This window comes from Callorhinus ursinus, unplaced genomic scaffold (genome assembly GCF_003265705.2).
Source record: "Callorhinus ursinus isolate GAN/ISIS: 27379988/994484 unplaced genomic scaffold, GSC_fseal_2.0 scaffold16, whole genome shotgun sequence".
Taxonomy (NCBI): domain Eukaryota; kingdom Metazoa; phylum Chordata; class Mammalia; order Carnivora; family Otariidae; genus Callorhinus; species Callorhinus ursinus.
This window is the reverse complement of record NW_027397078.1, coordinates 12,513,595-12,534,236: the sequence shown is the minus strand read 5'-3', so window position 1 is coordinate 12,534,236 and position 20,642 is coordinate 12,513,595. Positions and strand designations below refer to the sequence as shown.

The following is a 20,642-nucleotide window of genomic DNA, read 5'->3' as shown; positions in this document are numbered from 1 at the left end:
AAATATAGTCATTTGGAGAATTGGGGCTTTAACATATTATTTTAACGGTGACACAATTCAGTCTACAACACAGAGGAAACTCATACTCCAGCAGATAATAAAAATTTTTTGAAATCGTAGTATGTTAAAAGACATACTTCTTCATTAACAGAATACACAATAAAAGCTACTGGTGGACATAATAACTACCATACTTTAAAAGTAATTATGAATGTCAATAATAGCTTAAGATATGTACAAGAATTGAAATGTGATATAAATATACCCATGATTATTTGGTGACCAAGTCATATTAAGCTAATGCTACTGTGGTTTGTTTTAAATTGCTATTAAGAGTTAGTGGGAGTCAAGATGGACCTTTTCCCCATTTGAATTCACAGATCCACTCTGTCCTAGCTCTCCAGGTTGGCACACCTTGTTTTACAGACCTCTCAATTGCTCAGGAGCCAAAGAGGTACAAAAAATGGCAAAATCCCATTTTTACTGCCCTCCAGAGGGCCACTAGGTCCTTTTTTGAAGAAATCCTGGACACATGGAGGTTGGAGGGAATCTCAAAATTGATCCACTTATATTCCTTCCTGTGATGCATGAAAACTGGTCTTGAACCAGAAAATTCACTCTTTGATTTGGACACGGCTGTGAATGCTTGCCCAAGAGTAGCTTCAGTGAAGGCTTATAATAAAGATCTCCCCTCTCTACTGGAAAAGGTTTGAGTAGGAAGTCATTCTCGGGGCTGATTTATTCAAGCTCTGAATAGAACCAGTTCAATGTCATTTTGGTCATTTTAGTTTGAAAAGAGCTTCCTATCACTCCTGCAGAGAAAAACAGAAATGTCATCCCTTCACACCTCATAGGTAGGTTTCACTCCCTGACTTTAGCCCACTACTAAATTAGTAAAAGATATTCCCTTGCTGGATCAACAGTATTTTGTGTAATTTTAGCCTCTTTTGATGCTATTTCTTCTTTAAGACCAAGGGTTTAAAAATGCTCCCTCTGCCATAGCTTCCACAATGATTGGTGAGCATTTAGGAAAATGATATAGACTTGAGGTGCAGGGAGTAACCAAAAGGTAGAGTGGGTTTTCTGTTCTGTCTTTGGATCTGCAAGATACTGGTTTTATAAACAAGTTGGGTTTAGCACTGAATTTCTAGACTCAAGAACATTGATCAGGGAAAATAGAATTTACCTGAACCAAATTATTTAATTAAATTATTTTCTGATGTCTCTGAATTAATCATGATAATCACCAGTTATATGGGCAAGGTAATAACATTTCTAAGTCTGCAATTTTTTTCTATACATCTTTACCATAAATAGTACAGGTAACTCGATTTTTGTGGGTTTGTGAGTCTCCTTTGAGGAAACGGCAACTCTGATTTATTCAAAAGGCACTTTCATTAGCTATTCTTCAAGAAAATATGTAAAGAAAAGAAAAAGGAGATGAAGCCCAAATTGCTCTGCTTTTCTATTCATTATGAAAAAAAATGGCTGAAGGGCTGGAGATTGCGAGTATTGAGCAAAATGAAGTTCTGAAATTATCTGAGGATTTTAATCAGGCATTCTCCCTAGAGCTCCATTACAGATATGGCAGTGGAACCATGCTTTGAGAAATAAGCATTCTTTGTTGTTTTTTCCACTCTCTGTATGGTCTCCCCCATACTAAAATATCTAGTATGTCTCTGATAGCCTTAAAGTGTCTGTCAAATGTTCAAATTACATAAAATACTAAAACGGCTAATCAGAATGTCTGTGAATTGAAGTAAAGCAGAGAATAATTATAAGATGCCGTAAACCTTATTAAGAACGTTGTATCAAGAAAAGGCAGTGGAGGGGCGCCTGGGTGGCTCAGTCGTTAAGCGTCTGCCTTTGGCTCAGGTCATGATCCCAGGGTCCTGGGATTTAGCCCCACTTTGGGCTCCCTGCTCCATGGGAAGCCTGCTTCTCCCTCTCCCACTTCCCCCTGCTTGTGTTCCCTTTCTCGTTGTGTCTCTCTCTGTCAAATAAATAAATAAAATCTTAAAAAAAAAAAGAAAGAAAAGGCAGTAGAGAAAAAGAATCAATATGGCTAGAATTTTACTTGGAAATAGTCCATATAATTTTACAGCATCAAATTCAGACAAAAGCAAGGGGCGCCTGGGTGGCTCAGTTGGTTAAGCCTCTGCCTTTGCCTCAGGTCATGATCACAGGGTCCTGGGATCAAACCTCCCAACCCCCACCCCACCCCTGCCCCTGTCGGGGTTCCTGCTTAGCAGAGAGTCTGCCTCTCTCTCTCTCTCTCCCCCTCTGCCCCCCCCCCGCTCATTCTCTCAAATAAATAAAAAACAAATTCAGGCAAAAGCATATGACAAGGTGAGAAAATATGGAGTTTTTGTATTTTCAGAAAAAAAAATCAGGGAAACAATATCTGAGAGCCCAGGTGCTAATTGCCAGCTTGTTGAGCAAAGTAATCATGAATATTGAGCCATTTGGGGGGGGAAATTGATGGGTTCTGGAAGATATGGAACCTTTCAAGGGAGGCAGTTGTTTCAGGCTGTGGTCTGCTAATTAATTTTCAGAAATGCAACCAGAGCTTAAACAGCTGCCCGTATCTCCTCTCTTTATGAGAAAGAAGCAAATGCAGAAACAATAAGCTCAAAGAAGAGACTCTTTCAAGAAATCAAGTTCTAGAACCACTTTTGGAGAGAATACCTATATAGTCCTAAGTTGAGACCACTACTTTTGGGCCTCAGGATTTGGGTTTTTTTATTTCCAAATATTTATTTCTCCATAGTATTCATAAGTAAAAAGGAATTGTTTTTACTTAATTGTATAAAACAGTGGTGGAAATATAGATGATTGTTAGTTTGCTTTTTGCATTTTTTAAAATTTCTGAAACAATGTAAACATAAAGGTGATATATGAAATACATCTGTGGTCTTTGCATATCATGTAGGTAGCCATAATTTTTAAGGATCTATAAGATTTAATGAAGATAGAGAATTGTTTTTGAGTTTCATTTGTGTTTTTGATGTTGTTCTCCTATTTACTTATGACAGTGATGCTGGGAATAGCCCTGAAAGTGATAATGTGGAGCGTTGTTGCCATTCCCCAAATGCCTTAAGAACCTGTGAGTACCTCAGATAAAAACTCATTTGTCGGGCACCTGGGTGGCTCAGTTGGTTAAGCGACTGCCTTTGGCTCAGGTCATGATCCTGGAGTCCCGGGATCGAGTCCCACATTGGGCTCCCTGCTCGGCAGGGAGTCTGCTTCTCCCTCTGACCCTCCCCCCTCTCATATCCTCTCTCTCTCTCATTCTCTCTCTCAAATAAATAAATAAAATCTTAAAAAAAAAAAAACAACTTTCATTTGTCTTCATGTCTGACTTTTAAAATGTGGATAGCATACCAGTAAATGAAATACTCAACAAAGGATGGTTATGACAGTAGACAGAATGCCAAGCCCTGGGGATTGCTGGCAGAGTGGGACCCTTTGAGGACTCTATATCTTTCTCTTTACTTCGAGTCCCAATTGCCTTACCCATACAATGAATGTATTTAAATAAATGGCTTTTATGTTTCTTTTGGCTTATTCTAAACTGTTTAAACCTATTTAGGTGACAGGTATCACCATGTTTAAAATTACACAGAGAACACAGATTTACTTTGTTTTATGAAATAACTGTAGATTTAGAAAATATGAATAGAACGTGGATAGGAAAATGGATACAGGAATGTTCTGGTTATCTCTAGCTACAGAACAAACCACCCCAAATGTAGTGGCATTAAACAATAAAAATGTATGAGCATTATTATCTCCCACACTTCTGGAGTGACTGGCCTCAGCTAGATGCTTTTTGCTCAGCGTCCTCATGTAGTTGCAGTCAGATGGAGGCTGGGGCTGGAGTCATCCCAAAGACTTCCTGACTCGCATATCTGTTGGATAATACCTTTTGGCTAGGACTTCAGGTGGGGCTGTTGGCCTAGACACTTACATGTGGCTTTTCATGTGGCCTAGGCTTCTTCACAGGATGACAACTCGGTTCTAAAAGCAAGTGAGCCAAGAAAGGGATGATGAGGAAGAAACTGTATTACATTGTTCGCTCTAATGTCAGAAGTCACACTGCTGCTTTCTAGCATACTATTCATTGGGATCAAGTCACTAAGACTGCCCCACCATATCACCACATTCAAGGCAGTGTTGAAGAACTTGTAGACACATTTTAAAACCAACAGAAATGATAGAAACATATATGTATATGTGTATATATATATGTATATATAAATAAAACATTCCTCTATTTCCAGTTCAAGTTTTCTATTATACCCTGTTATGCAAAGTATTAATATAGTTGACCAAAAAAGTTGAAAATGCTTAGGTGACCACTTTGCTATTTATATATGTATATCGAGGCTAATTTTAAATACTAGTGAAGTTCCCTTTTCAAGGAATCTTTAATAGAGGGTCATAATTACACATTTTTGTGATATCAGGCTTGAGATGGGGTTAATGTTAACTTTTATTAACAAAAGCACGTGTCATCTAGTTTGGTGTGCTAATGCTTTAAACATTTTTTTATTTATTTCAAAACTTGAAGCATTAATTGAAACAGCTGCTTTATTTGAACAGCACTTATGAAATGATATGTAAACAAGCTCTGCTTCATGTTTTGGTAGCAATTAAGTCCAATTTCATCAGAGAGTTCTTCTGCTCCACACATACTCTTCACCTGGAAGTAAAAGGGACTTCAAGCCTGGAGCTCTTGTTTCTTCCCTTTGACATGCACACGCGCTACTGTGTCATCATCCTTAGCAGCAAAGAGGTGAGAACAGAATGGTGGCACGTGTCTTCATCATGGGCTGGCACTTGAATGGAATAACCAGTACAGGGGGCTTGAAGGCAGCTGCAGACTCTAGTAATGTAGACAGCAATTGCAGCCTTCTGGTTGCTAAACAAAGAGCTTATCCTCACAAATAAGCAGGGTTACACTAGTTGTGGGTAAACTTCATAATGGCTGGCTTAGGAAGTCCCACGGGAGAGATCAGTGGCATGCCTAACCTTGCTGCAGCTCGGTCTGTGTTCACTTTATGTAGCTGCATAACAAATTACCAAACACTGAGGGGCTTCAAACAATACTCATTTATTATGTCATGCCATTTTCCGTGGATCAGAGGTCTGGGCATGACCTAGGTGGGTCCTCTGTTTAAGGTCTATTAAGTCTTCAGTCAAGGGACCTGCCAGTGCTGGATCCTCCTCAGAGGCTCCACTGAGGAAGGAGCTGCTTCTCAGCTCTCTCAGTTGTTGGCAGAGTTAATTTTCTAGTGGCTCTGGCATCCATATAGCTTACTTCTTTAAAGCCAGAAAATGGGGTGCCTAGGTGGCTCAGGGGGTGCCTGGGTAGCTCAATCAGTTAAGCGTCTACCTTCGGCTCAGGTCATGATCTCAGGGTCCTGGGATCGAGCCCCGCATCGGGCTCCCTGCTCCGCGGGGAGCCTGCTTCTCCCTCTGCCTCTGCCTCTCCGCCAGCTTGTGCTCCCTCTCTCTCTCAAATAAATAAATAAAATCTTTAAACAAAAATAAATAAATAAAGTCAGCAAAGGAGAGAGAGAGAAGGAAAGGAGGGATGGAAGAACAGAGAGGGAGGGAGAGAGGCAGAGAGACAGGCTTTAGAGGAAAAGTTTTATGGTATTATCCCCTTCCAGAAAGAAACTGTCCTGTGTTGACCTGAGGAGGGACTTTATAACACCCAGAAGATATCCCCAAAGATATCGATTCTGTATCAATTATGTGCTGTGTTAAATGAATATGCAATGAAATAATGGTAATTGGAAAGAGGTATTGTATTGACCTGGTGTCTATAGGATCATTTATACATGAAAAATAATATAGTCAATTAAATATGTAAAGAATAGTTTACTTAAAATTGCCATTTAGGAGGGAAAAAAATGCTGTTTTTTATTTCCCCTAAGAGAGCCCAGGATTTTACTGAATTCCTGTATATGAAAATTTCTGAAAAATAGTAATGATAGTGTGACTAGTAGTAGTTTAATCAAATACTTCAGTTCCTTTTTTATATTAATTTATAATATAGCTCTAGAAAATGCTAGGGTTAATTCTCAGTAGCATAGTATGGAGGCTGACTTTATTATTTGAATTCAACTATTGGAATATTAATATTTACTTCCATAAATTTTGTCTAAATTAATCAAAATATAATTATACTTAACTTGGAATCTCAGCTTATTAAAACATGTCTTTTGATTACATATATTTTGTTGCTGTCAGAAAAAAATCTTAAGAAAAACAGTAATCATGAAATTATATTGCTATCACCTAAGAAATAATGCCCTTAATCTAAAGTATTGCACTGAATTACAATTACTTATGTGGGCAAACACATCTATTAATTTACACATTCAATTTATTGCTAATTATATTGAAAAATGCAATTACACGCTTAAATAGATAATCAAACATCCAAGTCCACCTAGTTAGCTCCTGTTCTTATTAAATGTATGATAACTGCTTTGCCATTAAGAGCCACCTGTTGAAAACTGTAAAGTAATTAGGCCTCAATTTGATAGTTTTCCATGTGTAAAACAGAAACATTTCTACTAACACTGCTATCAAGGAAAGGCCATTTGTTTCATTCTAGCTGTTCCATTTGAACTTTCAAATAAAAAAAAAATGAGATGAATTATGTAATAGCTGCTTGAAAGCACAAACAGTTTACAAAACTTCCATCAATGTTCATAGAAAGTCTTAGCTTAGGGGAAAACCTCCAAAATCCCTAAAAATTCATACTGTCAAATGCCAGAAGTCCAACAGCCTTTTTGCTCATGTGTGGATGGGGCAGATTGAATGGGGAAACCTGGAGTAGAAACATGACCAGGTCCCTGAAGAACAGCCCTCTCTGAGAGGAGAGCTTGACAGACCCCCACACACTGCAAAGTACAAAGTGATGTATTGACACAACCCCAGGGGCTGTGTAAGTAAAGATAATACTTTCGTGCCTGTGTGACCCTCTGCTTTGTGTAGTCCTCGGCTCCCAAATAGGAAACCACCCATCACTTCTGGGATCATCCGTGCAAGAGAGGCAAGGGCATCAGGCAGGGATCCTTGACATGGGCCCTGCGTTAAGACTGGGTTCCATCCAGTTGCAACCATTTGCTGTGGCCTAACCCGTCCTCTTTTACCAACCCATGAGCCATAAGAAGGCTCATGGAACCAGGCTAGACTTCGTCATCTTGCAGTCCTTCATTGTTCTTTTCTGTCTACAGAACTTAGAACAAATAAAAACCAAAGTCCAGGTATTGTTGACTTGAGGAAGCCAGGATGGGAGTCAGCATCCCCGAGCAACTGATGGGAATTGGCCCAGTTCCCCCAATGGGGCCCTATACACCAAAGTGAATTTCAGCCTTGCCAAGTCAAATAAAAAGTTGGCAGAACAAGGGCGCCCACTCCCAGGTAGAAGAGCAGGCAAGGCCTTCTTATGGATTTGTGGTCTCCAACAAGTTAGTCTAAGGCTCCATGCTACCAGTTGTTAATATATTGTGTCTCAGTCTGTCTGTCTCCCTTACATTTGCATGAATAAGTGGGACCACTCATCTGACTTTTTGCCCTGTCCGTCATTTCATTCTCCCTCAGCCTCTTGTGTTTTTCTGTCTGTGCTGATGCAGAGATTAAGTTGGCAGTCTCTATTATGTATATTTTTGAATATTCTATAATCAAAGTGCAACTTTTTTCAATCATAGTTAACATGTAGACTTTAATAATTACTGGTTTTTGTTTAATTTTATTGAACGTGAAGGTAAAAGATTAAAGTATGCTATTCTAAAATCTTTACATTTAGGCAAAGCAATTTCAGTTTTATGAAAGTTATTTTTATAACTGGAGGGACTGAGTATCATTTGAGGGTGGTTTCTTTTCTTTTCCATGATTTTTAATGGCAAGCCACATTTCACTCACCCTTTGATTTTTCATTCAGTTTGTTACACTGCATATTTTGTTGTTGCTGTTGTTTTGGTAAGTACACGCCTTCCGGTACCCCTGAGTTGTTCCCAGGGAAACAGAAGATGAAACCCCATTTGGCGCATAAACACTTTGAAACATTTATTAATCTTAAGATGCCTGCGGACAATATGGGAGCAGGTTAAGTGAACTTTAAAAAACTCTAGATCAATGTGGTAAATGTTCACAACGTTACACATAGTTTGAGCCCCCTCCCTGCTGCAGGGCCTTCTCCCCTTTCACCCACTCTCCTTTCTGTGAAACCATCATCATCCTGCCATAAGCACTGAAGCCTTTTTCAAGAAAAAAACATTAGAAGAAAATCTGTTAAAGAGAATTTTGTACCCAATGGTAGTTATTTATTCTTGGGGGGGGGGGGCCTCTGGGTTTCTTATCAATGATCCTAACAGTTAGTCTGTAAAGATTCCACATGCCTCTGGGATACCAGTATTTTACCTCCAGGGGATACCCTTTCAAATGACATATAGAATACAAGGGAACAGTAGTTCCTATTTTCCCAAATCCATGTCAATTTTATGAACCTTTTTTTTTAATTAAGATATAACTGACAGATGGCATTGTATAAATTTTTAGGTAGCATGTTGGTTTGATACATTTATGCATTGCAATGTGGTTACTCCAGTAGTGTTAGCTAACACCTTTGTCACATCACACAATTATCATTTCTTTGTTGTGTTGAGAACAATTAAGATCTAGTCCCTTAGCAACTTCAAAGTCTATAACATAGTATTGTTGACTATAATCACTAAGCTGTGCATTTGAAATTTTTTTTTTTTAAAGATTTTATTTATTTGACAGAGAGAGACACAGCAAGAGAGGGAACACAAGCAGGGGGCGTGGGAGAGGGAGAAGGCGGCTTCCTGCGGAGCAGGGAGCCCGATGCGGGGCTTGATCCCAGGACCCTGAGATCATGACCCGAGCCAAAGGCAGACGCTTAACCAACTGAGCCACCCAGGTGCCCCTAAGCTGTGCATTTGATGTCCACAACTGATGTATCTGCTAGTTGCTAGTCTGGAACTCTCTCATTCTTGAAGGAAACTGTAGAATATGGAGAATGAGTCTTGTAAGTTTTAAAACTTAACACCCTCAAGCTGTATTCTCAATAATTTCATTTTATTATTGTGTTCACTTCTCCCAGCACAGTTTGATTCACCAACAGTATAAAGCCAGTTCCGTAGGTATATAGAGAGTGAACACAGAGAAAGGACATGAAGTCTGTTCTAAGGGGATTCACATTCCGTGGAGAAGGCATGCTTGCATCAGGCTGGCCCAGCTCACACAGAAAGTTGTACTTATTTGAAGCTGGGACTCCTTACAGGTGGATGAAGAAAGCTTGCTGAATGTATGGCACATTCCTAAGAATTATAAAAATGCATTCCTGCCTTCAGTGGATGCCACATTGTGCTGGGACAACCATGCCCTCAACAAGATGCCCCTTGCAAGACATAATCTTTCCTTATGTGCACGATATCCTGAAACATGTCCATTAATTCTATAACACAGTCAGCCAGATTGTGGCCATGTCTAGAATAAAGGGAAAATGCATATCTATATCATAGCAGAGGTAGGGACAATTGACTCATAAAGGAGTTCGGTTAAGAGGGTGAGTGGAAATTTGCCAGTAAAGCAGAGTTTGGGTAGGGGAGAAGTGTGCTCAAGAAGATTCTGAGAACATGAGACAAGCAGCTAAGCATGAAATTTCACTGACACTTGAATTGCCAGTTCTGAGAGAAGCTTGTTGGAAGTGACAGAAAATTGATTGGATGGATAAGGCAGACTGATAATGAGGAGGGCAGTGAAATTTTTATGTTGAATAACTTTATTATATTAGGGTAATTATTGTTATTTAAAGCAGGAAGATATTGGGTATAAGCATGACCTGATTTGATCTTTGTTTTAGAAAGCATCTCTGGAGCCAAAACAGAGAATAGATTAAGAGTTGGGGAAGGAAGCTGGAGACCAAGAGACTGGCTCAGAGACTCTTGCAATCTGTTATACTACTCCATACATCTCCATTCTCTACTGCCTTCTGCTTTTTGCATACCAGCGGTAAAGACAGAGAAGCATGTGAGAAGTAGTGGTGCAAGAAGAGGAGATGATGTTGGATTGGGGGGAAGGAGCAAGGGGACAAGAGAGAACCACAAAAATGAATATTGATATAAAGATCCATCTTAATGACAGTTTGCGTGATGTTCACACTTGAAGCAAATTTTCATTTATGTGCAGAGCAAATTGATGGCAAAAAATTGAATAGAAACTTCTGAGAAATACAGTGATAAAAACAAAGAGAGATTGTCAATATCATTGCCACAGTAACTTCTAAATGCTAGGCCAAGCTTTCTGTTATTTGACGAGATGTTTTCCTACAATATGCCATATATTTTTATTAAGTAATTAATATTTTATGGTATTTAAATATATGTTGCTTTCTCAAAATGTCTGTGGAATGCAATTAAGATTGTGTTAGGGGCACCTGGGTGGCTCACTCAGTTAAGCAGCCGACTCTTGATTTCTGCTCAGGTAATGATCTCAGGGTCCTGGGATCAAGCCCTGGCATCCAGCTCCCTGCTCAGCAGGGAGTCTGCTTTAGGATTCTCTCTCTCTCTCTCTCTCTCTGCCCCTCCCCCTGCTCTCTCTCTCTCTAAAATAAATCTTAAAAAAAAAAAGACTGTGTTAAGAAAGTTGAACTTTTTAGTGCAAGCATACAAATCTCTTTATACATTTTCTTTTCACCCTTACCGAGTCTCCTAGAACACTCATTCTATGAAAGATCATATTTTAAAAGAACAGTGATTATTCTCACTGGTCAGTTTCACATTATAATTATGGCAATGCCAAATAGCCACCTACAGTGATTAATGATCTCTCTCTAGTGTATGGAATTTAACATTTTAGAATTTTAGCTTAGCTCTCACATACCTGTTTAGCCATCAAAGTAATATAATATTGTTCAGCCAGTTCAAACAAATAAATTACAAAACATAACAAAATCTAGGCCCAAGATTAGAGAATAAGTAGAATTTTAAGACCTATGAAACAACATGGGGATTTTCTAAAATCCTTTTTTTTTTTAAGATTAAGGTTGTTTATGTCTGGAGGTCATCCATGACATGTCCAAGGTTACCCAGCTCATTAGTAGCAGAGCTGGGGATTAAAACTTTTCTGCCGATTCATTGTGTTCCTTATTTCTGGGTCATTAACAGCTGGTCTTGTAAATTTGCTTTCGACTGTGTTATTTGAGGACTACATTTAACTAGATACACAGGAAGAACAAAATATCTTTTGTGAGGGTTTCTTGCAATGGACAATGGGCTATGGGCTTTGGCATCTTTCTGGAAAATACAATAAAAATCCAAGTAAACATCCTGACTGTAGAATATGAAATTAAGGGCAGAAAGGAAATTTAATAGGCTGTTAGAATAGCTCACATTGACAAGTGTCTGTTATGTGTCAGATAATCTCATTTCCCTTGTCACGGCCTCCAGACTTGGAATGTAAAGGACTTCTCTGCTTTAAGGGAGTTCTTTACTGCATTTGTATTCCTTTCCTGGTCTGATTTTATTGCAAGAAAAGTAGAGGGAAATAATTAGATGATACCATAGTTGATTTTCCTGAACGATTTTCTGACAGGCATTTTTTTCAATTATATATTTTTTTTAATAAAGAAAGAACACTGAAAGTGAACAAGTTAGACAAAATAATTTTTTGGGAAACGATAATATGTCGTCTGTGTAAGATGTGGAATTAAATGGAGTTGAATGGAGTTTTAGTTACTGATATTTTAGTTGGCTAATCCATGGTTAGGAGGCTTTTTATAATGTATATTTAAGGGAAATATTCTGGCAAATAGCAGTTTGCTCCTTTTGTATCAACTTCCATGAGTTGGTATTCATTTTCATTGAGAAGACAAGCTATAGATCAGGCATACATTTAAGAAAATATGTACTTTGGTAACCCTATGCTCACTGAGTCTAATTTCTTATGAATATTACATTTTGGGTTAAATGACTGGTTTTTTAGATAAAAATTAAAATGAGAAAAAGGTAAAAGTAAAACTTAATATATTGTTTTCTCTGGTCTCTGCTGAGTCTTTGTACTTCGATTATCATTGAAAATTTCATGTCATTAGTATTAATCACTTAGCTGTATTTGTAGTAAACCATGTACACACAGAAAACCCATTTCAGATGGGTAGCTTGGATTTATGTTTGCAAAGTACCAGGTTGCTTCAGAAAAATTACTATATGAAAGTTTTCTATAATATACTGTTTATTACCAGAGTGCATGGAATTAAATGCTAAACAATTCAAAACATTCAAAGTTTTCCATATTTCTTTTTTCAGCATGAACTGAAGATAATTGTGAGTCATAATTAATAAAATTCTATGGAACATTATCATATGAGAGTAGATGACAGTTAATTTTATTGTAAACAAATCTCAATCAGGGAGGGATAGTGAAACTATAAATAAATTGACCTCATGATCAGAAATTGATTATTCTTATATTGTTTCCAGATTAATTTTCAGTTTTTGCCATTTCACATGCTACCTAGGATATCTACAATATCATGGTATATGTATTTTTATTATGCAGTTTCCTTTTATATCATTTATGTGTGCTGCCTCTGGAATAGTCTCTCAAACATATAGTTAATATTGTTCTAAGATGGTGGGACAGTTCAAACTAGTAGTCCCAACTTGGAAGCTAAGTTTGTTTCCTTTTGCTTTCCTAGTAGTGAGATGCATGCCTCTCACAAGGTCATTCTGGCAGAAGATTCTCCATTGTATGGCTTAGCCCTAAATTTGCCAATGCTCATTTTCATTGATCCTTTCAAGTCTTGGTCCTACTCCAGATTTCTTGAGTCAAACCTGCATTTTTCACAATATCTTTAGGTGATTTATATGTCACGAATGGGAAGCCCTGCTCTCAACAGATGGTCCCTCTCCATTTAGACGAATCTCTTATGTGCCTGGTAAGTGCCAGGCAAAGGGTTAGGTTCCTGATATGTATTACCTCATTTAGTTCTCGCCACATCTTTACTATCATTCTACTTCTAAAGATGTAAGCATTTTTTTAAAAAAGACTTTATTATGAAAAATATAAAATACATTTCTAGAAATAAAACTGCAATATATCCCCCCGTATCCTTCTCCCAGCTTCAACAGTGCATGGCCAAAATTATTTCATCATTATAATGAAGCAGCTCCCAATCATCACATAATTTTATCCACATATAATTTAGTAAGCATCTCTACAACAAAAAGACTTCAGTTTTTTAACATAATCATGATACTGTTATTACTAAAAATATTGTAAATTTTTTTTCATAGCATCAAACAATCAGGCATTGTTCGTATTTTCCTGATTGCCTCATGATTGTACGTTTTTTCTGTCATTTCCTTTTAAGTGTTTTTGTTTGAATTGTAGAGGAGGAAAAATAGTTTTTCCTCTACCCTTCTGAATTATTGGCTGAGACTCCTGTAATAAAAGACAGATTAACATGAAGAAAACACATTTATTAACATGTATACTTCCTATATACATGAGAGGTACCCAAGGAACAATGAGTAACTCCTCAAAGTGATTTAGAATTCAGGCTTTAATGCCATCTTAATAGGGAAAAGGGAGAAAGGGACGTTGGTCACTTAGAGGAGAGTAAATGATTTTTTAGGAAAGATGAATGGACTCTTAGAAAAATAGATGGGAGACACAATACTCTGTGACAAAGTTTGTCAGTGTACAGTGTAAACTTCTAGTCTCTTCTGATGAGTCAGTCCTTGGTTGATGAAATCCTCAGGGAGGGAATTTATGATACATGAGTTTCTTTTGGAGGGTCTGTCTTTAGGCAGATAAGGCAAGTTCAAAGAAAGCCTCTCCTTGCATTTGCTGTCTTTCAAGTGCCTACAACTCAAAATTATCAGTATACCAAAGCAACATATTCTGGGGTGACATTTTCTGCTTCCCTTCAGAATCAAGATCTAAATATTCATCCATTGGGATCTTATGTCTTTTGAGACTCCCTCTCTCCCCTTCCTTTTCATTTAATCTCTAGATTTCTAAAATGAACTTGTTTTTTTGATCATCCTGTTTTACAGAGGCCAAAACTGAAAGTCAGAGATTGACTAAACTTGCCTGAGGGTTAGTAGCTGGTAAATGGCAGTACCAGAATTGAAACCAAGCCTTTCAACCTCTGTTAATCTTTCTCCATATCATGTTGCTGCCCTTGCGTTGACCCCACTTTAATTTTCACTCTCTTTGTTTAGTCTTTTGTATTTCTTGCCTAATTACTTATTCTAAAAGATCTGCAGACCCTCATATGCTCATTTTGAAAATCTGCATTTTAAAATATAGACGTTTGGGGACTCAGTCGTCATGCAAAAGTGATGTCACTCCTCTCCAAAAATACATTACAGAATGAAGGGAAAAAAATATTTCTTTCTTTCTTGATTGTTTATGTGATTTAAGTTAGCAGTCTACCAAGGATATTTACAGCTACAAAGATCAACTGCCCTCAGGGCCATCCTGGGGCCTTCTTAATCCACCTCCCAGCTCTGGTTGCATACAAAGTTTCCCCCACACTGGGGGAGGGCTAGATTTCAGCCTTACCTTTCACTCCTCACTTAGGGCTTATAGTTGCTTAGCAATGCACACTGCATGGATGTTGTTATAGTGTACAGATTTTTTCTTATAGCAGAAAGATCCTAATTTTTTCTGAGCTTTTTTTTTAATATTATGTGGTTGTGTTTTAGATTGGAGAATTAATTTACGTTGTGGAAGGAAAAGGTATGATCCCCTTGCCTTCCTCCTTTCTCCCAAATGATTCTTCAGCTCCACTTGACTACAGCACTTCGCCAGAGGAAGGTAGAGTATGTTTTATTTCATTTAAAATGTTGAAGGATGGGGTTGTTCTTCATATAGCCATCCAAGCGTTCTCCTGGCAAGTTTTTCCAATAAAAACTTGGAAGGCTTTTGGAAGGCTCCCTTTTAACTTTATTACGTCAGCATCCATGGAATACAGCCCCAGTTTAACAATTAAGAAAATGTCAATGGTGATTTTTTTTTAAATCCTTATTTTTCATTCTTCAGATGAATATTGAAATTTGGCATGCAAAATATTTACTCAGCAAATTTTTAGTTGCCCAAATAATTTGGAAATGGTTCTACTCTCAAATTCTATATATTACAATATATTAACTGAACTTGTACCCTGAACTTGTACCCTCATTCTGAAGTGTAAGGTTGTTAGTGAAAGAAAATGACAGTTCTTACCATCACCTGACACATGTCTTTACATTTATTTTTACCTCCCTTACCTTCTAATCGCTGATAGCACAATGATCACTTAATGTTTGAATATGTTGATATTTCTGCGAAAGAACTCTTTTAGTTCTTTGGAGCATTCTTTGAGCATTCTTCTTAGAGAATACCAGCAAAATCACCTTAATTCCTGAAGACTTACTCTTGAATTACTGAACGAGGGCTACTGGAAATGAATTACCCGTGTTACTCTGGTTCATGAAGGCCACAACTGCAGTTTTCTGTTTCAAACCTTCCAAGTCCATTCCAGATAAGGTTGTCGAGGGCATAAATGATCCTGGCAGTCATGAATCTTTTTGCTTCCCCTAGTGTTGAGTAAGGAAAATCCAGTTCTGTATTTGAAATGTGAGCTCCGTCAAATCTTGGATGTGGACCTTAAGTTGCCACTGACTAATGAAGCCAAGGAAAAGGCCTTGGCCTTGGCGGCCCAGCAGCAGATGTCAGATATAGAGTATGAGCGACGGTTGATCACAGGCACCCTGGAGAGCAGCAGTGTGCGTGTGGCCATCGCCCTCCTGGGGCTGACCACGATTGAGGTGAGAATGCAGGACACATGATGCACTGAAATGATGGTCGTTGTAGAATCATACAGAGTTGTCACTTAATCATAACCTTTTTACATGGAAAAATGATGAATGCTGGTATTCCTCAGGAAGACAGCTCAGTAGATTTTCTTCTTTCTACCTCATTAAAGAATAAGTCTCAAGCAAAGCGTTCTCCTCATGTTAGCAGGACTGCTAATTTTAGTAGTGGAACTAAATTAGTGGTAACATAGCATGCTAGTACATTTAGGCATTACAGTGGAGCCGCTGAATTCATGGTTGCCTCCACTTCTAACTACACATTAGAATGCCCTGGAGAACTTAAAATAATAGTAGTACCCAAGCCCCATTCTAGAATAATTAAATACAAATCTCTGGAAGGGGGTGGGGGAGGGACATGTTCTAAAAGTTGTCCAGGATATTCTTTGCATCCAAAGAGGCTCGTCCCCGGGGTCAGACTACCAGGCTGAGCATCCAGACCCTGCCACTGTCTACCTGTGTGACTGTGGGCTGGTTACTTCAAAATCCTCAATCTTCAATTTTTATATTTTTAATCTGAAGATATGGTAATTGATGGAATCTAAATGAGATAATTATGTAAAGTGCTTACCACTTTGCCTGGCATATAAATAAGTGCTCTCTATATGTGCAGCATTATTGTTCTTGTTATTACTATGGACTCTAATTATTCTATCTTGAACTCTATTGTATAAATGAAGTAAGGTATAGTCTAGCCTCCAGAGAGCCACCAAAGCAATTCTTTTAAAATGGAAACCTGGTCACGTTGCTCCCCTGCATAGATTCCTCTGTTGGCTTTTCAGCTCATTCAGAATAAAACCCAACATCCTTAGGACGATCCTCATCCTTAGGACGGTCCTCAACACCCCCCCCCCCCGCCCTCCCCGGTCAGTCCCATCTCTTCCCTGATCTCACCTTCTCCACTGAAGCCCATTCATTCATGTCACTCCCTCAGCACAGGCCTCCTTGCTCATCTAAAAATCCCAATGCATGCTCCCCATGCCCTGTGCCCTTCTGTGGTTAATTTTCCCTAGATATTAGACGCTACTTCCCTCAATTACTTCAGGCCTGCTAGAATGCTACCAATGAGGTTATGCTTATATTTTTTGTATTTTCTTAAAAATCTTACGTACTTTTTAAAAAGCATTGCTTACCTCTACCAGGCACTTTCTGAATCCTAAATTTCCTTCAACTTTCTCTATAGATAGCATTTATCACCTGAGAGGAACATATTTGTTTGCTTACTCATTGTCTGTCTACAGCAAGGGAATTTGTGAAGAGATATTTGTTTAGTTAACTTTCATATCACCAGTGCCTAGAAAAGTGTACTATGCCAAAGGTAGTCACTAAATCTTTGATCAGTATAGGAACAAATGGTAAATGTTTTCATCCTTGTTTGAGATTTACCTTCATATATTACCTTACATATATTACAACAAATACTCAGCATTGTAGGGATGATTTCTTTTTTTGTCAGTACAGTCTATGCACAAATCCCTAATATTTAATGATGATATTTTATGGATGACTTGGACTCTTAAGTTCTGATTAGTTCAAAAATATCAAGGCCTAAGGCTCTGATGCCCTCTGGACTGACCCATCTACACTATGCATTCAAGAAGTTGAGGGCTCTCTTTAGCTCATACCAACAGGCTTACTTCTATGACGGAGCAATGAATTTGGGAAGGTTTTTGTTCAGCTTTCAGTATGGTATTACAATAGAAATGTTTGATATGTGGACTTTTCAAACTTTAACCCTATCATAGTGCACTCACTCTCTCTCTTTACTTTTAAATTTATTTTCTTCAGGGCCACCTGGGCAGCTCAGTTGGTTAAACGTCAGACTCTTGATTTTGGCTGAGGTCATGATCTCAGGTTCATGGGATCGAGCCCCCTTCGGGCTCTGTGCTCAGCAGGGAATCGGCTTGAGATTCTCTCTCTCCCTCTCCCTTTGCCCCTCCCCCCTGCTCTCTCTCTCTCAAATAAATAAACCTTAAAAAAAATTAAAAATTTATCTTCTTCATTCTTACCTCTTATCAAAATATTTTATTTAAATGAGAAATGTTGGAGGAAGATGGATTTTGTCAATGGATCCACTTTCTATTATTTATGCATATATACACTTTCTATTTTTCTCACTCTTCTTTCAACTGTCTCCAAAACCCAGCACACTCTTTGTGTTTATTATTGTATCTACCAAATTATGTTTTGTATAATATTTATTTTTATATTTCCCTGTTCCTCTAGAATTGTGAATGCCTAGAAATGGACAATCTTTGTCATGTGTTTTTTAGCTCTTATTGTCTTGTGTGTGACAGGTGCTCTGTCCCACTGTTTTAATTGAATTGAACATGTGCCCGAACAAACAAATAATACTTTAAACCTGAGGTCTTCATGTCTATCCAGCTTGCCTCAGAGCCTGATTTTTCACAGCCACAGTCGTCTTGTTTACTTATTCTTGTTTACCTCCCACATTTGCAGGATGGGTATCTGTATGTGTGTACTTCTTGATTGGTTGGTGGAAATAACAGCAACAAAAACAATCATCATCATCATAATTTATGAAAAAAGACCTCGGCTTCTTTAAAATTAAAATTGAAATGTTTTAAATAGTCTCTAAATTTAGAAATTATAAGTTTTTTTACCTGAAGATTACTATTTTCTTTGAATTCTGTGACTATCACACATTTTTCGATTTCAGCAAAAACTTTCCAAATGCACAAAACAACTATAGAAGGGTTGAATGTACTAGTTTAGGAAAACCAGCTGCAGCAAATCAGAACTCACAGATGCATCTTATTGTGCTCATATACATCTATCATAAAGGGTTCTTTTCAAGTAGCAATTATCAATGCACTCTTGAAATCCAATAATGCTGATTATTTTTGCAGAACAGTAAACAAAATTAATTTTAAAAGTACTCTCTCCCTGCATAGTATTTTACACCATTTTTCCAATATGCTTTTATGTGCATTTTTCCAGATTATTTCAATGACCCCATGGAGAAATGTAGAGAAGGTAGAATTACACTTGTAATACAAAAAATGAAATGACTGAGGTATAAAAAGACTTATGTTGCCCTTAACAACAGGGTAGCAATTACAGCCCAGATCATGGTAGAGACATCATTGTATTTTAAAGCTGAGAAAAGAAATCAAAGACACTTAGAGACACATAGTCCAAGCTCTTACACTTACAGACCTGCAAACCAAGACCCCAAAATAGTAAGATGGTAGCCTAGGATCACACCACTGATTTGTGACAGAAAAGATATGGACCCAGGTTTTTGCCCCCCTCGTCCATTACTCTTTTCCTTCGCCAGCATAGTCTCCAGATCATATGTTCACTTCTTGGTCTACTACCATGAAATTGTATAATGGAATAAATGAAAGCCTAGAATGCTCAGTTATAGCGTAAAATAACTACATAACAAAATCTAAAATCACCCTTGAGATAAATCTGTTTAGAACTAAATCTATTTGAATAAATGTAATCACTTTTCTACCAAAGAAAGGTGACACAGCTGACTAATTGGTTTGTTTGTTTGTTTTTGGTACACAACCCTGTGGAATTTGAATTTTTGAAATATTTATAGAGTAATAGAAATGATGTATCTACTTTATACTGGGAAAGACAGGATCTTTTGTCAAGAGCATGAGTTTCTGACACTTCACCACTTAGCACTCATTTATTGAATTCATATTCTTCTGACCATTAATAAATCAACTCTAATCATATACTCAGTGATACTGGAAAGATTCAGAACTTCAGGGTAGTTTCCTTCTCTTTTCTATTAACTTTTCCAGTTTATGTTTTAAAAGCCATGCTGTATACTCTGGGATAAGTGGTAGGAAAAATCATTGAAATTTTGAAATTTAATATGTTTAAAAAAGGAAGCCTAAAAGATCTCCTTTGTGAGGATTCAGAAGGGTAAAGAAAATGTTTTTTGTATTTGTATAACTTAAGTGCACTCTAAATCATGAAGTAATCCTATTGATACTGTTAAAGATAAACAAAGCTGGATACTAGTTAAAGCCATAAGGATAGACTTTATTCAGTAACTGTTGCAACAGGGAGAAGGATCCAGCATGAACTAAACTGAAATTTGTACAGGAGGAACTGGCCGTTTTAAAGGGAGGATGAGAAAGTAAGGAGGGGTAATGAGCTGGGAAGTTAATAATAATTAATGAGCAGAATCTGGGAAGTGGACATTTTTAAGTGGGAGGGGGTTGGTCAGTGTGATCTGGATTTGTTAAGTGATGCTTATCTGCAGGAGAAACAAACTTCTGTGATCTTTATGACTGGAGGTAGTGATGAAAGATAGAACAAGGTACCTACCTGGCTGGGATCATTATCTCCTTGAATGTTTGCATTCTAATGTCCTTGAGAAGACAGTTCTGGGTCACAGAAAACTTACATCTTAAAAAGGAGAGAGAAAGAGGGGGAGGGTGCAGTGAGTAGGGGTGGACGAAAGAAAGGAAGAGAGAGAAAGGATTTATAATAGCAAGCTTTCTAAAGTAACTGCTCTAATAAGAGGGGGTTTAGGGGCCTATCTTCCTGTCACTGGGTTTTGGCTGGAACAAACAGTATATTCTCTTGGCAGCACTGAGCTCTCTCAGGTAGGTACTTTAAGGGGATCTGGGATCATCCTAGGGATATGGCCTTGAGCTGTTAGAAACTAAGTCAGCATTTGTTCAAGTCTCTTAGAGTGTGTGTGTGTGTGTGTGTGTGTGTGTGTGTGTGTGTGTGTGTGTG

General features: G+C 37.9%; 1 protein-coding gene across 1 annotated transcript in view; it reads left to right on the top strand.

The window, feature by feature from the left end:
- Positions 1-20,642, top strand: part of CFAP47 (cilia and flagella associated protein 47) — a 514,691-nt gene that overhangs the window by 280,325 nt on the left and 213,724 nt on the right. The window contains exons 41-44 of the mRNA XM_073901936.1: positions 3,036-3,106; positions 4,653-4,798; positions 14,760-14,871; positions 15,637-15,863. Coding sequence (XP_073758037.1) covers positions 3,036-3,106; positions 4,653-4,798; positions 14,760-14,871; positions 15,637-15,863 — 556 coding nt within the window. The remainder of the gene's footprint in view (positions 1-3,035; positions 3,107-4,652; positions 4,799-14,759; positions 14,872-15,636; positions 15,864-20,642) is intronic.